Here is a 21,971-nt window from a genome sequence, read left to right as displayed (position 1 = left end):
GCTGTTAGCAGCCAATGACTAGCGGTTTCGCTGTGACGATAAAAATGTATGACAACCATATTTATTCAGATTCATTACCAAATTACTTAATCTAACAAATCAAACATTAAACCTCATAAATAATTCATGGGAATTCATGGTAGCCCCGTAAACATTTTTTTATATATATATATATATATATTGATATATTGAAGCAACATCTCAAGACATCAGTCAGGAAGTTAAAGCTTGGTCGCAAATGGGTCTTCCAAATGGACAATGACCCCAAGCATACTTCCAAAGTTGTGGCAAAATGGTTTAAGGACAACAAAGTAAAGGTATTGACTTGGCCATCACAAAGCCCTGACCTCAATCCTATAGAAAATGTGTGGGCAGAACTAAAACAGTGTGTGAGAGCAAGGAGGCCTACAAACCTGACTCAGTTACACCAGCTCTGTCAGGAGGCCTACAAACCCGACTCAGTTACACCAGCTCTGTCAGGAGGCCTACAAACCCGACTCAGTTACACCAGTTCTGTCAGGAGGCCTACAAACCCAAGTCAGTTACACCAGCTCTGTCAGGAGGCCTACAAACCCGACTCAGTTACACCAGCTCTGTCAGGAGGCCTACAAACCTGACTCAGTTACACCAGCTCTGTCAGGAGGCCTACAAACCTGACTCAGTTACACCAGCTCTGTCAGGAGGCCTACAAACCCGACTCAGTTACACCAGCTCTGTCAGGAGGCCTACAAACCTGACTCAGTTACACCAGCTCTGTCAGGAGGCCTACAAACCCGACTCAGTTACACCAGCTCTGTCAGGAGGCCTACAAACCCAACTCAGTTACACCAGCTCTGTCAGGAGGCCTACAAACCTGACTCAGTTACACCAGCTCTGTCAGGAGGAATGGGACAAAATGTTAAATGACTGAAAACAATGTATGACTTCTGAATTTCATCTCATGTTTAATGACTGAAAACAATGAATGAGCCTGAATTTCATCTCATGTTTAATGACTGAAAACAATGAATGTCCTCTATGAATTTCATCTCATGTTTAATGACTGAAAACAATGAATGAGCCTGAATTTCATCTCATGTTTAATGACTGAAAACAATGAATGACCCCTGAATTTCATCTCATGTTTAATGACTGAAAACAATGAATGTCCTCTATGAATTTCATCTCATGTTTAATGACTGAAAACAATGAATGGCCTCTGAATTTCATCTCATGTTTAATGACTGAAAACAATGAATGACCCCTGAATTTCATCTCATGTTTAATGACTGAAAACAATGAATGGCCTCTGAATTTCATCTCGTGTTTTTGTTATGTTTGGAAAGAGGAAAGAAAGAGTTCTGACTCTTATTGCAGTTGTAGCTTTGGCAAGAACAACTCCTCAGGGAGAGGGGCGAGGTGTGTGTGTGTGGGCGGGGGCGAGATCCAGTTTGTTGTTGATAAGCAGGACAGATAACAGGCAGCTGAACAAGAGAATATACAAACAACATTTTATTACAATTCTATCCAAACAAATGTTTCATGGAATCACACACTTTAAAAAATCTTGTCTTCCTGACTGTCATTTTTTAAATTCTTTTTACCTGAAGTGTCCTTTCTCATTCATTCAAACAGTTTATAAGATATGCCATTTTAGCCAAAGCGAGTAGATACATTTTTGTATGGGTGGCCCCAGCGGGAATCGAACCCACTGCCTTTGCTGTTGCAAGCACCATTTTTAAAAAGGCGGTGACGGTTTGATGATAGGCAAGATGACCTTGACCTACCCAATACCTGGTTGGACTGGTGGTCACTACCTAACCCCTGGGAGAGGTGCTGGTGTCTGCTGAATCACCACAGTGAATGTCTTGGTGGAGTAGACCTTTTTGCCAAAATGATCTGTCTTCTACTAGTTCTCCCTAACTGTCTTAGTGTCGACGACTTCACTCCACTCTGGGGCTATCTTCACTTCGAGTACGCTGACCTGATGTTTCTAATTGAGAGGGCTTCTGCTACAAGGGCTACCAGAAGGGCGACACTTCAGGCTGAGCTGACAGGCTGAGCACAGTGGAGGCTGCAGGGAGGACTTTTGTCTGGCTGCAGAACCCTTCTGTCTGTCTGCAGACTCCTGTTGTCTGTCTGCAGACTCCTGCTTGGTTGCAGACTGGATGGAGATTAAGGAGGATGGAGGACTGCTCTGGGACTTAATGACAGGTCCCTCATCAGCTGGCAGACCTGGGTCTCTTTGTGTCTTAGTGGTAGGGCTGTCCTTTCCCTGGGCCGTCGTAGCTCTGCTGCTGGAGCCGGTACTGATAGTGCTGATGTTGCTAGTGGAGCCTTGGGTCTGGGCTGCTGTCCCCTTTAGGGACTCCTTAAACAGGCCAGACAGAACAACGATATCAGAGTCTGACTTAAGAGTGGACACAGAGTACAAAGCCTTCTTAATGGCCACTTCTATGTCCATTAGTCTGGCTAAAGTCTGCTCCTTCAGGTTCATGATCTCCTCACTTGCTCTCTCCAGATTTCCGAACACAAGAGCCATGGAGGACATTGAGGTCTCAGTATCATCTTTCAGCGTCTCTGATCTCTTCACTTCTGAGATCTTCTGTTCCACCTTGGTCTGTTGTTGTTGTTTATGCTGTCTCTTGTCTCTTGGGGCAACGACCCAGTCAGGTATATTCTCAAAGATGTTCCTGAGGGCCGTGACGTCCACCTGGCTGGTGTCTTCCTCCACCTCCTCCACCCAGGTCAAGATCTCTTTCAGCTCCTCCTGCTTCCTCAGGTTGTCAAAGATCTCCATGGCCATGGTCACGTTACCCCTCATGATCTTATCCATGTGGACCGACAGCCTCTGGCCACGCTCATCCTCTGTCTCTGCTTCCATCTCTGCTTTCTTCTCCCTCATTACCACTGTGTTTTCCTTCTCTTCTTTCTGGATGCTGTTCTCTGGTTTACTGCATGGTTGAGGCTGAGAAGGGTCACTGGCTTGCTGTCCCACAGCAGTGTGTGTAACTGTGAGAGAGGTGTGTTTCTGGTTCTCTTCACTCTGGGTTATCTTCACTTGTTTAGGTTTCACAGGGGCTTTACTCTTCCCTCCAAAGTTCTGAAGTGCTGCTTGAAACCCTATGAAGTCCTCATTGACCTTCTCTTTGTCCTTTAGGGCCCCCTGGGGTCCCTGTCTCTGCTCTGTAGGAGTCCTTTCCTGTGGTGACTTAGTGTTGCTCTCCTCCACTGGAAACGAGTTAAAACTAGTCTGTCTCTGAGGGATGAGCTCAGACCCCTGACCTTCCTGGTTTAATGTAATTTCCTCATTGAGTTGGGTTGCATCACCAGTGTGTTGGGTGGCCTCGTCAGCCCCAGTATCAGCTGTTCCTACTGAGCTCCCAGCTGGCCTCTCAGATACGTACCTACTCTGTTGTGCCTCTGGAACACTATCTGTCTGTTGTAAGCCTCTGCAAAGGGCATCTGCGTAGGACTTTGGTTTGATAGTGAATGTTTGGGGCGTTTGCTCTTCTTTTGATTTACTTTTAGTTGATTTCTTTGATTCCTTTGATTTGGTTGATTCTTTTGATTGAGTTTTGGTTGACTCTTTCGGTTGACATTTAGTTGATACTTTTGTTTGACTTTTGGTTGACTCTTTCGGTTGAGTACTGTTAGTACTAGCAATACTAGAAATACTACTAGTAGTTCTTATAGAAATGGTGTGGCTGTCACTGATATGTACATCTGTCTCTGTTGACTGACTAGCTGTGTTTCCTGTCATCTGACCTGGTTTAAGAGGAACTGCTGGTTTCAGCAGAAGACCTGGTTTAGGAGGAACTGCTGGTTTCGGCAGAAGACCAGGTTTTGGGCCAACAGGTCTTTTCTTTTTCTTTGAGGGAGCTAGAGATTGAGAGCCAGTCTGAGATTCATGTTTCAAAGTGGAGGCTGTAGCTAGTTTATTTGTGGTTTGGTCTGGGCTGGGGGGGTTTGCAGTTGCTACTCTCAGCTCCTTGGTGGCCACCTGTTCTCCTTCACTCATCGCTACTGAAGAGAATGGTTGAGCTTCAGTCAGAAATCCAGTCTTTAATTCACTGTGTTTTGGAACATTCCTCATATCATGTTTCTTCTTTTGGCTTTGAAATGTAGATTTCCCAGAGTTCCTGTATATCATGGCAGCCTTGAAGTCTCCTTGGCTGACGTTAACGCCACTAGTCTTCTCTAAAGAATGAAGCGCTGCCTGTAGATTACCTCTCAGTACCTCCTCCTTCTCCTCTTCCTCCTCCTCCTCTGTTGTAGCACTCTGTAAAGACTTCATGGCAGCTTTTAAGTGTCCTCTCTGGACCACCTCAGTGCCCTCTTGGACCTCCATACTCAAGGCTTCTGCATTTTGTAGTTCTTCAGAAGACGTAGCAGCACAGCTAGCCTCTTCGGTCTTGAGGCGGCAGGGTGTAGGTTCATGTTCTGAGGTGATAGAGGAGTGGGATGTGGAGATCTTTATTACAGAATTACAGCTTGTCTCTTCCGTCTGCACAGAGGTCTGCTGGACATCTACTACAATGTCACTGCTCTTCACAGAGATGACTTGTCCTTCACTCATCACTACTGCTGCTTCAGTCAGAGTCCCAGTCTTTACTTCACTGTGTTGGGGAGCATACCTCACATTAGTCTTCTTCTTATGGCTTCCTTTCTGAGATTTTGGAGATTTCCTGCAGATCATGGCAGCCTCGAAGTCTCCTTGGCTGACATTAACGCCACTAGTCTTCTCCAGAGATCGGAGCGCTTCCTGTACTTTACCTCTCACTACCTCCTCCTCCTCCTCCTGGTGCTGCTCTGTGGATGTCTGGGATGTGGAGGTCTTTATAACAGAATCAGAGCACGTCTCTATTTTCTCCACAGAGGTGTGCTGGTCCTGTACTATTGCTTGAGAGGTCTTCTCTGCCTTCGTCTCGTTCTGTTGGGCACAGCTCTGGTTGGCTAAGAAGATGTTCTTAAGGACTATATCTGGATCATTCTGCTCCACCTGATCCTCTGGTTGTTGTTGTTGATTATGTATCTTTGGCTTCGTGGAGACACCTGTTACAACATCAGTCCGAAGTGGGAGTTCCTTCTCCTCTGGCTGGACCTGCAAGGTTTTCAGATACTCCAGATCTCCCTTTTCAATGCAGCTCCTGAATAACTTGACATTCCCCATGACATTGACCTCAGGTTTGTAAGTGGCTGCGGCTGAGTGGTCCTGACTGGTGGCCAAGAGACAGCTGATGGTTGACTTCACATCGCCTCTCCTTACTTCACCAGTCTCAGTTTTAATCTCATCACCTGCAGCAATGTCTAGGACGTTGGTCTCCGTCCTCTGTTCCTGTGGGGGGTAGTACCTCTCCACCTCTCCTTCAGAATCGTTGTACAGGGAGTAAACGGTGACCTCAGTCTGTCCCTGACTGTCCTCCTGTATAACTACTCCTTTCCTCAGAGAGCTGTCCTGACTGAGGATGTCCTCAATGAGCTGGACAACGTTAGCTGTTCTGAACTCTTTATCTTGGTTTGAAGCAAGACGTACCTGATGGAAAGGTACCATCACCATGGTAACCTCCACGTTCCTCTTCGCGTCCTCCTTCAGGTAAACCACCTGAGGCTTAAGGGTTGCCCGGGGTAACAGCTGGAGTATAAAATTCTTAACCCTGCCCTCAGCCACCTTTTCCTGTTCTATCTCTGGTCTCAGACCGGGGGTCAGCCTGTACCTAGCCTTCTGACCACTTCCTGTCTCGCTAGCCTTGATGATGGATCCGTGGGAGTGGAGGGCGTTGAAGTGATAGAGAGAGTTCAATGTCTCATTGATGCTCTCTGCCACCATCTCCATCTCCTCTCTGTTATGGTGGTTAATCAGGTCGAACAGAGTGGACTCAAACAATTGAGCTCTGTTCCTTACGTTAGCCACTAACTCTAACATGTCCTCATGGACCCTTCTGTCAGGAGCTAGGTCGCCTGGGAGTGAACTAGTGTTCTGGGGCTTTGGTTCCTGCATATGTAATGGTTTTCCAGTTTTATGTATTGCTTGGTTTTCAAGCAGAGAAGTACACGGATACTTTGGAATTCTTGGACTAGTTTCAACATCTGCGTTTGAAACACACTGTGACTTTCTCTCAAAGACTTGTTTGACTGTGGAGAACCCTTCATGCTGTGGCTGAACCTCAGTGTCTGCACTATTAACACCGACACCCAGTACTTCTCCCTCAGACTGAGAACTCACATCAAGATTTTTAAAACAAATTTTGCTTTTGATCACTTTCTGATCTGTCTTACTGCTTCTTGTCTCAAACACTTGTTTTCTCTTCTGAACAGCTCCCCTCTCATCCTCTGACACGATAACCTTGTTCAGGGTCACGTCCTCCTGGTTGGCCCTCAGGGTGTCGACTTGCTGGCTCTCAAACAGCCTCCTAGCAGACTGGACGTCCAACCTGACCATCTCCCCCTCCTCACACTCAGTAAGTTCCCCATGAATAGCATCAGTCCTCTCCACCTGGTCTGTGGTTTCTTTAACCCTCTCCTCCTGAAGGTTCTGGTTATACCATGGCAGTTCAAGCAAGGCTGATGTTCTCTTCACGTCTCCCCAAACCCCAAAACCAGTCCCAACTCTATTCCCGGCCCCCTCCGCGATGTGCATTTTAGAAGTGTGGGGATCCACAGTATTGCTCTGTACACAGTTCTCAAATATCAACCGCCTGGACAGGACCTCTCCCTCGTATCCGGTCTCGCCAGCTATCGGCTGGGTTTCTAAACACAGCACTTCAGCCAGCTCCTGATCCACCACCCCATCCAGGCTTTCCAGGCTCCTCAGCTCCGGGTGGGTGTGCTTCAGGAGCCTCCGCAGCTCAACTTTCTGTCGCTGTTGGTACATTGCTGACAATGCCTCTTTGGAAGGAAGAGTGGGTGAGGCGATGGATGGCTGGGTGGATGTTCTCACAGTGGGTCCTGCCTCTTGGTGAAGTCTGGATGGACCAGGTTGAAGAAGACCATCTTTCCTCTGTTGGCTAACCTCTGCCATCTTAGATGGAAAGCAAAAGGGGATATTGTTGTCATTGTCTCCATTGAGGGAAGGACCAATTCAAAGGAAACCATGCACAGAGAGGACAGCCATGCTTGAAGGGATTTATACATTACCATTGGTGAGGTTGCAAACAGCTTTCCATAAACCAAGTTGCATTCTACATTTTACTCATTTAGCAGACGCTCTTATCCAGAATGACATTCAAGGCCACATCGACAGATCTTTCCCCTAGGGGATTCGAACCAGCAACCTTTAGATTACTGACCCTTAACCGCTAGGCTACCTGCTGCCCATTCTATTAGCTCAACTCCAAAAATTATGTTTGCTGAACTCAAAACATTTTGTTAGCTTAACTCCAGAACAATGTGTTTGCTGAACTCCAAAACAATCCGTGCCATAAGTCACAGTCCTCGGAGAAAGGAGACATGTCCACATTTTTCAATGTTTGTATTGTTATGGTTATATTGCCACGTTATCCCCTGAATAACAGCAACAACAAGAACAACATCCACAACAGCCCACTGTTAACTGCAAGCCAAACAAACAATCCTTGTAAAACACACCTTGCACTTTGCCATGCCAACTCTGGGAGTTTATGAACACAATAGGACTCCAGTCTCCTCTGCCTACCTTGGATGGTTTCCCTCCTCTCTTGGTTGGAGAGGATGGATCTTGAGCCTGCAGGAAAATAATCATTATATCAGGTCAGACAACCAAGAGAATTCTCTTTGGTTATAGTCACAGCCGTGTATATCCCCCTCAAGCAGATACCACAACGGCTCTCAAGGAACTACACGGGACTTTATGCAAACTGGAAACCACATATCCTGAGGCCGCATTAACTGTAGCTAGAGATTTTAACAAAGCTAACTTGAGGAAAACGCTACTGAAGCTCTATCAATACATTGACTGTAGTCCTTGCTTAGGAAAAACACTAGACCACTGCTACTCATCTTTTTGCGATGCCTACAAGGCTTTCCCCCACCCTCCCTTTGGCAAATCAGATCATGACTCCATTTTGCTCCTCCCTTCCTATAGGCAGAAACTCAAACAGGAAGTACCCGTGCTAAGGTCTATTCAACGCTGGTCTGACCAATCAAAATTCATAGTTCAAGATTGTTTTTATCACGCTGACAGATATGTATTGGGTAGCCTTTGAGAATAACATTGACATGTTCACAGACATGACTGAGTTCATCAGGAAGTGGATGTTGTTCCCACGGTGACTAAAACCTACCCAAACCAGAAACTATGGATAAATGGTAGCATTTGGGCAAAACTGAAAGGACAAACCACGGCATTTGACCATTGAAAGGTGACTGGAAATATGGTTGAATACAAACATGGTCGTTATTCCCTCCAAAAGGCAATCAAACAGGCAAAACGTCAGAACAGAGTTAAAGTGGAGTCTCAAGTCAACGACTCAGACATGAGATGTATGTGGCAGGGTCTACAGATAATCACATATGACAAAGGGAAAACCAGCCACGTCGCGGACACCGACGTCTTGCTTCCGGACAAGCTCAACACCTTCGGCCGCTTTGAGGATAACACTGTGCCAGTGATGCGGCCCTCTCCCAAGGACTGTGGGCTCTCATTCTCCGTGGCCGACGTGAGTAAGACATCTAAGCGTGTTAACCCTCTCAAGGCTGCCGGCCCAGATGGTATCCCTATCCGCGTCCTCAGAACATGCGCAGATCACCTGGTTAGAGTGTTTACGGACATATTAAATCTATCTCTATCCCAGTCTGCTGTCCCCACTTGCTTCAAGATGTCTACCATTGTTCCTGTATCCAAGAAAGCAAAAGTAACTGAACTAAATGACTATCGCCCCCGTAGCACTCACTTCTGACATCATGAAGTGCTTTGAGAGGCTAGTTAAGGATCATATCATTTCTACCTTACCTGACACCTTAGACCCACTTCAATTTGCATACCGCCCAAATAGATCCACAGATCTGCAGACTGCCCTAGCCCATCTGGACAAGAGGAATACCTATGTAAGAATGCTGTTTGTTGACTATAGCTCAGCCTTCAACACCATAGTACCCTCCAAGCTCATCATTAAGCTTGGGGCCCTTGGTCTGAACCCCGCCCTGTGCAACTGGGTCCTGGAATTCCTGACGGGCCACCCCCGGGTGGTGAAGGTAGGAAACAACATCTCCACTTCGCTGACCCTCAACACTGGGGCCCCACAAGGGTGCGTGCTCAGCCCCCTCCTGTAGTCCCTGTTCACCCGTGATTGCGTGGCCACGCACGCCTCCAACTCAATCATCAAGTTTGCAGACGACACAAAAGTAGTGGGCCTGATTACCAACAATGATGAGACAGCCTACAGGGAGGAGGTGAGGGCCCTGGCGGAGTGGTGCCATGAAAATAACCTCTGCCTTAACATCAACAAAACAAAGGAGATGATTGTGGACCTCAGGGAACAACAGATGGAGCACCCCCTGATCCACATTGACGGGACAGTAGTGGAGAAGGTGGAAAGCTGAAATCTGAAATGGTCCACCCACACAGACAGTGTGGTGAAGAAGGCGCAACAGTGCCTCTTCAACCTCAGGAGGCTGAAGAAATTTGGCTTGGCCCCTAAGACCCTCACAAACTTTTACAGATGTACAATTGAGAGCATCCTGTCAGGCTGTATCACCGCCTGGTATGCCAACTGCGCTGCCATCAACAGCAGGGCTCTCCAGACTACCTGCCCTCCAGGACACCTACAGCACCCAATGTCACAGGACGTCCAAAAAGATTTGAAGGGCATCAACAACCCGAGACACAGCCTGTTCCCCCCGGCAACATCCAGAAGGCGAGGTCAGTACAGGTGCATCAAAGCTGGGACAGAGAGACTGAAAAACAGCTTCTATCTCAAGGACATCAGACTGTTAATTAGCCATCACTAGCCGGCTTCCACCCAGTTACTCAACCCTGTACCTTAGAGTCTGCTTCCCTATATACATAGACATGGAATCACTGGTCACTTTAATAATGTTTACATACTGTTTTACTCATTTCATATGTATATACTGTATTCTATTCTACTCTATTTTAGTCTACGCCAACCCGACATTCCTCTTCCTAATATACTTATATATTTCTTAATTCCATTCTTTTACTTTTAGATTTGGGTGTATTGTTGTGAATTGTTAGATACTACTGCACTGATGGAGCTAGGAACACAAGCATTTAGTTAGATATTACTGCACTGTTGGAGTTAGGAACACAAGCATTTTGCTACACCAGCTAAATATGTGTATGTGACCAATAATGTTTCATTTGATTTAGACCATCATAATAACATCTAAATAGAATATCAGACCATCATAATAACATCTAAATAGAGGATCAGACCATCATAATAACATCTAAATAGAACATCAGACCATCAGACCATCATAATAACATATAAATAGAACATCAGACCATCATAATAACATCTAAATAGCGGATCAGACCATCATAATAACATCTAGAGGATCAGACCATCATAATAACATCTAAATAGAACATCAGAACATCAGACCATCAGACCATCATAATAACATCTAAATAGAGGATCAGACCATCATAATAACATCTAGAGGATCAGACCATCATAATAACATCTAAATAGAACATCAGACCATCAGACCTTCAGACCATCAGACCATCAGACCATCATAATAACATCTAAATAGAACATCAGACCATCAGACCATCATAATAACATCTAGAGGATCAGACCATCAGACCATCATAATAACATCTAAATATAACATCAGACCATCAGACCATCATAATAACATCTAAATAGAACATCAGACCATCAGACCATCAGACCATCAGACCATCAGACCATCATAATAACATCTAAATAGAGGATCAGACCATCATAATAACATCTAAATATAACATCAGACCATCAGACCATCATAATAACATCTAAATAGAACATCAGACCATCAGACCATCATAATCAAATCAAATCAAATCAAATCAAATTTATTTATATAGCCCTTCGTACATCAGCTGATATCTCAAAGTGCTGTACAGAAACCCAGCCTAAAACCCCAAACAGCAAACAATGCAGGTGTAAAAGCACGGTGGCTAGGAAAAACTCCCTAGAAAGGCCAAAACCTAGGAAGAAACCTAGAGAGGAACCGGGCTATGTGGGGTGGCCAGTCCTCTTCTGGCTGTGCCGGGTAGAGATTATAACAGAAAATGACCAAGATGTTCAAATGTTCATAAATGACCAGCATGGTCAAATAATAATAAGGCAGAACAGTTGAAACTGGAGCAGCAGCACAGTCAGGTGGACTGGGGACAGCAAGGAGCCATCATGTCAGGTAGTCCTGGGGCACGGTCCTAGGGCTCAGGTCCTCCGAGAGAGAGAAAGAAAGAGAATTAGAGAGAGCATATGTGGGGTGGCCAGTCCTCTTCTGGCTGTGCCGGGTGGAGATTATAACAGAACGTGGCCAAGATGTTCAAATGTTCATAAATGACCAGCATGGTTGAATAATAGTAAGGCAGAACAGTTGAAACTGAAGCAGGAGCATGGCCAGGTGGACTGGGGACAGCAAGGAGTCCTCATGTCAGGTAGTCCTGGGACATGGTCCTAGGGCCCAGGCCAGTTGAAACTGGAGCAGCAGCATGGCCAGGTGGACTGGGGACAGCAAGGAGTCATCATGTCAGGTAGTCCTGGGGCATGGTTCTAGGGCTCAGGTCCTCCGAGAGAGAGAAAGAAGGAGAGAAGGAGAGAATTAGAGAACGCACACTTAGATTTACACAGGACACCGAATAGGACAGGAGAAGTACTCCAGATAAACAAACTGACCCTAGCCCCCCCGACACATAAACTACTGCAGCATAAATACTGGAGGCTGAGACAGGAGGGGTCAGGAGACACTGTGGCCCCATCCGAGGACACCCCCGGACAGGGCCAAACAGGAAGGATATAACCCCACCCACTTTGCCAAAGCACAGCCCCCACACCACTAGAGGGAAATCTACAACCACCAACTTACCATCCTGAGACAAGGCCGAGTATAGCCCACAAAGATCTCCGACACGGTACAACCCAAGGGGGGGGGGGGGAAACCCAGACAGGCCGACCACAACAGTGAATCAACCCACCCAGGTGACGCACCCCCCCCCCAGGGACGGCACGAGAGAGCCCCAGCAAGCCAGTGACTCAGCCCCCGTAACAGGGTTAGAGGCAGAGAATCCCAGTGGAAAAAGGGGAACCGGCCAGGCAGAGACAGCAAGGGCGGTTCGTTGCTCCAGAGCCTTTCCGTTCACCTTCCCACTCCTGGGCCAGACTACACTCAATCATATGACCCACTGAAGAGATGAGTCTTCAGTAAAGACTTAAAGGTTGAGACCGAGTTTGCGTCTCTGACATGGGTAGGCAGACCGTTCCATAAAAATGGAGCTCTATAGGAGAAAGCCCTGCCTCCAGCTGTTTGCTTAGAAATTCTAGGGACAATTAGGAGGCCTGCGTCTTGTGACCGTAGCGTACGTATAGGTATGTACGGCAGGACCAAATCAGAGAGGTAGGTAGGAGCAAGCCCATGTAATGCTTTGTAGGTTAGCAGTAAAACCTTGAAATCAGCCCTTGCTTTGACAGGAAGCCAGTGTAGAGAGGCTAGCACTGGAGTAATATGATCAAATTTTTTGGTTCTAGTCAGGATTCTAGCAGCCGTATTTAGCACTAACTGAAGTTTATTTAGTGCTTTATCCGGGTAGCCGGAAAATAGAGCATTGCAGTAGTCTAACCTAGAAGTGACAAAAGCATGGATTAATTTTTCTGCATCATTTTTGGACAGAAAGTTTCTGATTTTTGCAATGTTACGTAGATGGAAAAAGCTGTCCTCGAAATGGTCTTGATATGTTCTTCAAAAAGAGATCAGGGTCCAGAGTAACGCCGAGGTCCTTCACAGTTTTATTTGAGACGACTGTACAACCATTAAGATTAATTGTCAGATTCAACAGAAGATCTCTTTGTTTCTTGGGACCTAGAACAAGCATCTCTGTTTTGTCCGAGTTTAATAGTAGAAAGTTTGCAGCCATCCACTTCCTTATGTCTGAAACACATGCTTCTAGCGAGGGCAATTTTGGTGCTTCACCGTGTTTCATTGAAATGTACAGCTGTGTGTCATCCGCATAGCAGTGAAAGTTTACATTATGTTTTCGAATAACATCCCCAAGAGGTAAAATATATAGTGAAAACAATAGTGGTCCTAAAACAGAACCTTGAGGAACACCGAAATGTACAGTTGATTTGTCAGAGGACAAACCATTCACAGAGACAAACTGATATCTTTCCGACAGATAAGACCTAAACCAGGCCAGAACATGTCCGTGTAGACCAATTTGGGTTTCCAATCTCTCCAAAGAATGTGGTGATCGATGGTATCAAAAGCAGCACTAAGGTCTAGGAGCACGAGGACAGATGCAGAGCCTCGGTCCGATGCCATCAAAATGTCATTTACCACCTTCACAAGTGCCGTCTCAGTGCTATGATGGGGTCTAAAACCAGACTGAAGCATTTCGTATACATTGTTTGTCTTCAGGAAGGCAGTGAGTTGCTGCGCAACAGCCTTCTCTAAAATCTTTGAGAGGAATGGAAGATTTGATATAGGCCGATAGTTTTTTATATTTTCTGGGTCAAGGTTTGGCTTTTTCAAGAGAGGCTTTATTACTGCCACTTTTAGTGAGTTTGGTACACATCCAGTGGATAGAGAGCCGTTTATTATGTTCAACATAGGAGGGCCAAGCACAGGAAGCAGCTCTTTCAGTAGTTTAGTTGGAATAGGGTCCAGTATACAGCTTGAAGGTTTAGAGGCCATGATTATTTTCATCATTGTGTCAAGAGATATAGTACTAAAACACTTGAGCGTCTCTCTTGATCCTAGGTCCTGGCAGAGTTGTGCAGACTCAGGACAACTGAGGTTTGGAGGAATACGCAGGTTTAAAGAGGAGTCCGTAATTTGCTTTCTAATAATCATAATCTTTTCCTCAAAGAAGTTCATGAATTTATCACTGCTAAAGTGCAAGTCATCCTCTCTTGGGGAATGCTGCTTTTTAGTTAGCTTTGCCACAGTATCAAAAAGGAATTTCGGATTGTTCTTATTTTCCTCAATTAAGTTAGAAAAATAGGACGATCGAGCAGCAGTAAGGGCTCTTCGGTACTGCACGGTACCATCCTTCCAAGCTAGTCGGAAGACTTCCAGTTTGGTGTGGCGCCATTTCCGTTCCAATTTTCTGGAAGCTTGCTTCAGAGCTCGGGTATTTTCTAACATCTAAATAGAACATCAGACCATCAGACCATCAGACCATCATAATAACATCTAAATAGAGGATCAGACCATCATAATAACATCTAAATAGAACATCAGACCATCATAATAACATCTAAATAGAACATCAGACCATCAGACCATCATAATAACATCTAAATAGAACATCAGACCATCAGACCATCATAATAACATATAAATAGAGGATCAGACCATCAAACCATCATAATAACATCTAAATATAACATCAGACCATCATAATAACATATAAATATAACACCAGACCATCATAATAACATCTAAATATAACACCAGACCATCGTAATAACATCTAAATAGAACACCAGACCATCATAATAACATCTAAATAGAACATCAGACCATCATAATAACATCTAAATAGAACATCAGACCATCATAATAACATCTAAATAGAGGATCAGACCATCATAATAACATCTAAATAGAACATCAGACCATCAGACCATCATAATAACATATAAATAGAACATCAGACCATCATAATAACATCTAAATATAACATCAGACCATCAGACCATCATAATAACATCTAAATATAACATCAGACCATCAGACCATCATAATAACATATAAATAGAACATCAGACCATCATAATAACATCTAAATAGAACATCAGACCATCATAATAACATCTAAATAGAACATCAGACCATCAGACCATCATAATAACATCTAAATAGAACATCAGACCATCATAATAACATCTAAATAGCGGATCAGACCATCATAATAACATCTAGAGGATCAGACCATCATAATAACATCTAAATAGAACATCAGAACATCAGACCATCAGACCATCATAATAACATCTAAATAGAACATCAGAACATCAGACCATCAGACCATCATAATAACATCTAAATAGAGGATCAGACCATCATAATAACATCTAGAGGATCAGACCATCATAATAACATCTAAATAGAACATCAGACCATCAGACCTTCAGACCATCAGACCATCAGACCATCATAATAACATCTAAATAGAACATCAGACCATCAGACCATCATAATAACATCTAGAGGATCAGACCATCAGACCATCATAATAACATCTAAATAGAACATCAGACCATCAGACCATCAGACCATCAGACCATCAGACCATCATAATAACATCTAAATAGAGGATCAGACCATCATAATAACATCTAAATAGAACATCAGACCATCAGACCATAATAATAACATCTAAATAGAACATCAGACCATCAGACCATCAGACCATCATAATAACATCTAAATAGAGGATCAGACCATCATAATAACATCTAAATAGAACATCAGACCATCAGACCATCATAATAACATATAAATAGAGGATCAGACCATCAGACCATCAAACCATCATAATAACATCTAAATATAACATCAGACCATCATAATAACATATAAATATAACACCAGACCATCATAATAACATATAAATATAACACCAGACCATCATAATAACATCTAAATATAACATCAAACCATCATAATAACATCTAAATAGAACACCAGACCATCATAATAACATCTAAATAGAACATCAGACCATCATAATAACATCTAAATAGAACATCAGACCATCAGACCATCATAATAACATCTAAATAGAACATCAGACCATCATAATAACATCTAAATAGAGGATCAGACCATCATAATAACATCTAAATAGAACATCAGACCATCAGACCATCATAATAACATATAAATAGAACATCAGACCATCATAATAACATCTAAATATAACATCAGACCATCAGACCATCATAATAACATCTAAATATAACATCAGACCATCAGACCATCATAATAACATAAATAGAACATCAGACCATCATAATAACATCTAAATAGAACATCAGACCATCATAATAACATCTAAATAGAACATCAGACCATCAGACCATCATAATAACATCTAAATAGAACATCAGACCATCAGACCATCATAATAACATCTAAATAGAACATCAGACCATCAGACCATCAGAACATCAGACCATCAGACCATCTAAATAGAACTACAGACCATCAGACCATCATAATAACATCTAAATAGAACATCAGACCATCATAATAACATCTAAATAGAACATCAGACCATCAGACCATCATAATAACATATAAATAGAGGATCAGACCATCAGACCATCATAATAACATCTAAACAGAACATCAGACCATCATAATAACATCTAAATATAACATCAGACCATCATAATAACATCTAAATATAACATCAGACCATCATAATAACATCTAAATAGAACATCAGACCATCAGACCATCATAATAACATATAAATAGAACATCAGACCATCAGACCATCAGACCATCATAATAACATCTAAATATAACATCAGACCATCAGACTATCAGACCATCATAATAACATCTAAATATAACATCAGACCATCATAATAACATCTAAATATAACATCAGACCATCATAATAACATCTGAATATAACATCAGACCATCATAATAACATCTAAATAGAACATCAGACCATCAGACCATCATAATAACATATAAATAGAACATCAGACCATCAGACCATCAGACCATCATAATAACATCTAAATAGAGGATCAGACCATCAGACTATCAGACCATCATAATAACATCTAAATATAACATCAGACCATCAGACCATCATAATAACATATAAATAGAGGATCAGACCATCAGACCATCAGACCATCATAATAACATCTAAATATAACATCAGACCATCATAATAACATCTAAATATAACATCAGACCATCATAATAACATATAAATATAACATCAGACCATCATAATAACATCTAAATAGAACATCAGACCATCATAATAACATCTAAATAGAACATCAGAACATCAGACCATCATAATAACATCTAAATAGAACATCAGACCATCATAATAACATCTAAATAGAACATCAGAACATCATAATAACATCTAAATAGAACATCAGACCATCAGACCATCATAATAACATCTAAATAGAACATCAGACCATCATAATAACATCTAAATAGAACATCAGACCATCAGACCATCATAATAACATCTAAATAGAACATCAGACCATCATAATAACATCTAAATAGAACATCAGACCATCATAATAACATCTAAATAGAACATCAGACCATCATAATAACATCTAAATAGAACATCAGACCATCATAATAACATCTAAATAGAACATCAGACCATCAGACCATCATAATAACATCTAAATAGAACATCAGACCATCATAATAACATCTAAATAGAACATCAGACCAGCAGACCATCATAATAACATCTAAATAGAACATCAGACCATCATAATAACATCTAAATATAACATCAGACCATCAGACCATCATAATAACATCTAAATAGAACATCAGACCATCATAATAACATCTAAATAGAACATCAGACCATCAGACCATCATAATAACATCTAAATAGAACATCAGACCATCATAATAACATCTAAATAGAGGATCAGACCATCATAATAACATCTAAATAGAACATCAGACCATCAGACCATCATAATAACATATAAATAGAACATCAGACCATCATAATAACATCTAAATATAACATCAGACCATCAGACCATCATAATAACATCTAAATATAACATCAGACCATCAGACCATCATAATAACATAAATAGAACATCAGACCATCATAATAACATCTAAATAGAACATCAGACCATCATAATAACATCTAAATAGAACATCAGACCATCAGACCATCATAATAACATCTAAATAGAACATCAGACCATCAGACCATCATAATAACATCTAAATAGAACATCAGACCATCAGACCATCAGAACATCAGACCATCAGACCATCTAAATAGAACTACAGACCATCAGACCATCATAATAACATCTAAATAGAACATCAGACCATCATAATAACATCTAAATAGAACATCAGACCATCAGACCATCATAATAACATATAAATAGAGGATCAGACCATCAGACCATCATAATAACATCTAAACAGAACATCAGACCATCATAATAACATCTAAATATAACATCAGACCATCATAATAACATCTAAATATAACATCAGACCATCATAATAACATCTAAATAGAACATCAGACCATCAGACCATCATAATAACATATAAATAGAACATCAGACCATCAGACCATCAGACCATCATAATAACATCTAAATATAACATCAGACCATCAGACTATCAGACCATCATAATAACATCTAAATATAACATCAGACCATCATAATAACATCTAAATATAACATCAGACCATCATAATAACATCTGAATATAACATCAGACCATCATAATAACATCTAAATAGAACATCAGACCATCAGACCATCATAATAACATATAAATAGAACATCAGACCATCAGACCATCAGACCATCATAATAACATCTAAATAGAGGATCAGACCATCAGACTATCAGACCATCATAATAACATCTAAATATAACATCAGACCATCAGACCATCATAATAACATATAAATAGAGGATCAGACCATCAGACCATCAGACCATCATAATAACATCTAAATATAACATCAGACCATCATAATAACATCTAAATATAACATCAGACCATCATAATAACATATAAATATAACATCAGACCATCATAATAACATCTAAATAGAACATCAGACCATCATAATAACATCTAAATAGAACATCAGAACATCAGACCATCATAATAACATCTAAATAGAACATCAGACCATCATAATAACATCTAAATAGAACATCAGAACATCATAATAACATCTAAATAGAACATCAGACCATCAGACCATCATAATAACATCTAAATAGAACATCAGACCATCATAATAACATCTAAATAGAACATCAGACCATCAGACCATCATAATAACATCTAAATAGAACATCAGACCATCATAATAACATCTAAATAGAACATCAGACCATCATAATAACATCTAAATAGAACATCAGACCATCATAATAACATCTAAATAGAACATCAGACCATCATAATAACATCTAAATAGAACATCAGACCATCAGACCATCATAATAACATCTAAATAGAACATCAGACCATCATAATAACATCTAAATAGAACATCAGACCAGCAGACCATCATAATAACATCTAAATAGAACATCAGACCATCATAATAACATCTAAATATAACATCAGACCATCAGACCATCATAATAACATCTAAATAGAACATCAGACCATCATAATAACATCTAAATAGAACATCAGACCATCAGACCATCATAATAACATCTAAATAGAACATCAGACCATCATAATAACATCTAAATATAACATCAGACCATCATAATAACATCTAAATAGAACATCAGACCATCAGACCATCATAATAACATATAAATAGAACATCAGACCATCATAATAACATCTAAATAGAACATCAGACCATCAGACCATCATAATAACATCTAAACAGAGTATATAGGACTTTTAGAAACATTTTGTTGCAGAGGAAATACATGCAATTTTCAGTGCGGCACCCTCTGTACCTAGTTCAAGACCGAATACGTTCTGGGGGAAATGTCCCCATCTTTGGTCTTAGACTCCAACCTAGGTGCATGTATAAATTGGAGGCTAAAAGCTGAGGTGCATTATACAGCACATAAATACACAGAGAAACAGGAAGTCAGGAAGTAGCAGTCTGTCTTTAGGAGCATTGAGCAGCCATCAAATCCAGTGGGATCCAGTATTGTTTGGCGTTTCTAGGGCCATGCTCTTATCCACTGAACCACACAGGACCACATGACAATAGTTATCATTTCCCTGTCAGTAGTCATTACACACTGAGCTGTTCTGTAACAGCTGTCTGTTCTAAATGTACCACTGGGTGAGTGGGAGGACACTGAACGCCTCTGACACAAATACAGATACAGAAGCAGACCAAGGGCCTTGTGATTCACGCAGCATACTCTATAGAAGAATCAGGGCCTTGTGATTCACACAGCAGAATATATAGAAGAATCAGGGCCTTGTGATTCACACAGCAGATTATATAGAAGAATCAGGGCCTTGTGATTCACACAGCAGAATATATAGAAGAATCAGGGCCTTGTGATTCACACAGCAGAATATATAGAAGAATCAGGGCCTTGTGATTCCCCGTAGAACCTATAGAAGAATCAGGACCTTGTGATTCACTGTAGAACCTATAGAACAATCAGGGCCTTGTGATTCGCTGTAGAACCTATAGAACAATCAGGGCCTTGTTATTCACGGTATTAACTATAGAAGAATCAGGACCTTGTGATTCACGGTATTAACTATAGAAGAATCAGGGCCTTGTTATTCACGGTATTAACTATAGAAGAATCAGGGCCTTGTGATTCACTGTAGAACACACCCCTGCACACATACACACACCCCTGTCCACATATACACACCCCTGTCCACATATATACACACCCCTGCCCACATATATACACACCCCTGTCCACATATATACACACCCCTGCCCACATATATACACACCCCTGCCCACATATATACACACCCCTGTCCACATATATACACACCCCTGCCCACATATATACACCTCTACCCACATATACACACCCCTGTCCACATATACACACCCCTGTCCACATACACACAACCCTGTCCACATGCACACAACCCTGTCCACATATATACACCCCTGCCCACATACACACACCCCTGCCCACATGCACACAAACAAACAAACCTATACATGCTCAATTCCATCTTCACCAAAAATGAATCCACATGATTTTCCTTCATGTTAAACACGCCACGTACTCACAGGGGTAAACTGCTCTCAATCCCTTGTTCCTGACTGTCCTCTGTCCTCTGGGTTTGAAAGTTGAAGGTATGAATGTAACTGCTGCTACTGTCTCTGTCTCGCTATAGGACTGGTATCTGAGAGGTTAGCTTTAAATGGTTAGTCTCTCTCTCTCTGTCTCGCTATAGGACTGGTATCTGAGAGGTTAGCTTTAAATGGTTAGTCTCTCTCTCTCTGTCTCGCTATAGGACTGGTATCTGAGAGGTTAGCTTTAAGTGGTTAGTCTCTCTCTCTCTGTCTCTGTTTGTCTCTGTCTGTCTCTATGTCTCTGTCTGTCTCTATGTCTCTCTGTCTCTCTGTCTCTGTCTCTGTCTCTGTCTCTGTCTCTCTCTCTCTCTCTGTCTCTCTCTCTCTGTCTCTCTCTCTGCACCTCTTGCTTTCTCTATATATAAATCTCTCTCTCTCTCTCCACCTCTTGCTCTCTCTCTATATAAATCTCTCTGTCACTGTGTATTCCTGCCTGCTCCAGTGACAGCTGAGCATGTCATCCCAACACTTCCACACTGGAAGAAGGATCTGGTTCCAGGGTCTATTTCTGTCTTTCAGGGCGACTGGCCTATTATTCTCCTCCCCTTCTCCCTCCCCTTCCTCCACTGACCGCCAGCACTATTCCCCTTCCTCCACTGACCGCCAGCACTATTCCCCTTCCTCCACTGACCGCCAGCACTATTCCCCTTCCTCCACTGACCGCCAGCACTATTCCCCTTCCTCCACTGACCGCCAGCACTATTCCCCTTCCTCCACTGACCGCCAGCACTATTCCCCTTCCTCCACTGACCGCCAGCACTATTCCCCTTCC

General features: G+C 42.1%; 1 protein-coding gene across 1 annotated transcript; it reads right to left on the bottom strand.

Moving 5' to 3' along the window:
• Nucleotides 1–1,476: 1,476 nt before the first annotated feature.
• Nucleotides 1,477–21,511, bottom strand: LOC123991462 (xin actin-binding repeat-containing protein 1-like). The gene is made up of 4 exons (XM_046293080.1): nt 21,134–21,511; nt 7,634–7,681; nt 3,604–7,000; nt 1,477–3,555 (listed from the first exon to the last, which is right to left on the bottom strand). The coding sequence occupies exons 3-4, from the start codon at nt 6,998–7,000 to the stop codon at nt 1,973–1,975; spliced, it is 4,980 nt and encodes a 1,659-aa protein (XP_046149036.1). The 5' UTR covers nt 7,634–7,681; nt 21,134–21,511; the 3' UTR covers nt 1,477–1,972.
• Nucleotides 21,512–21,971: the final 460 nt, after the last annotated feature.

The sequence above is a fragment of the Oncorhynchus gorbuscha genome, linkage group LG12 (assembly GCF_021184085.1).
Source record: "Oncorhynchus gorbuscha isolate QuinsamMale2020 ecotype Even-year linkage group LG12, OgorEven_v1.0, whole genome shotgun sequence".
Taxonomy (NCBI): domain Eukaryota; kingdom Metazoa; phylum Chordata; class Actinopteri; order Salmoniformes; family Salmonidae; genus Oncorhynchus; species Oncorhynchus gorbuscha.
Note: the sequence above shows the minus strand (reverse complement) of the source record. Positions and strands in the feature narration are given on the sequence as shown.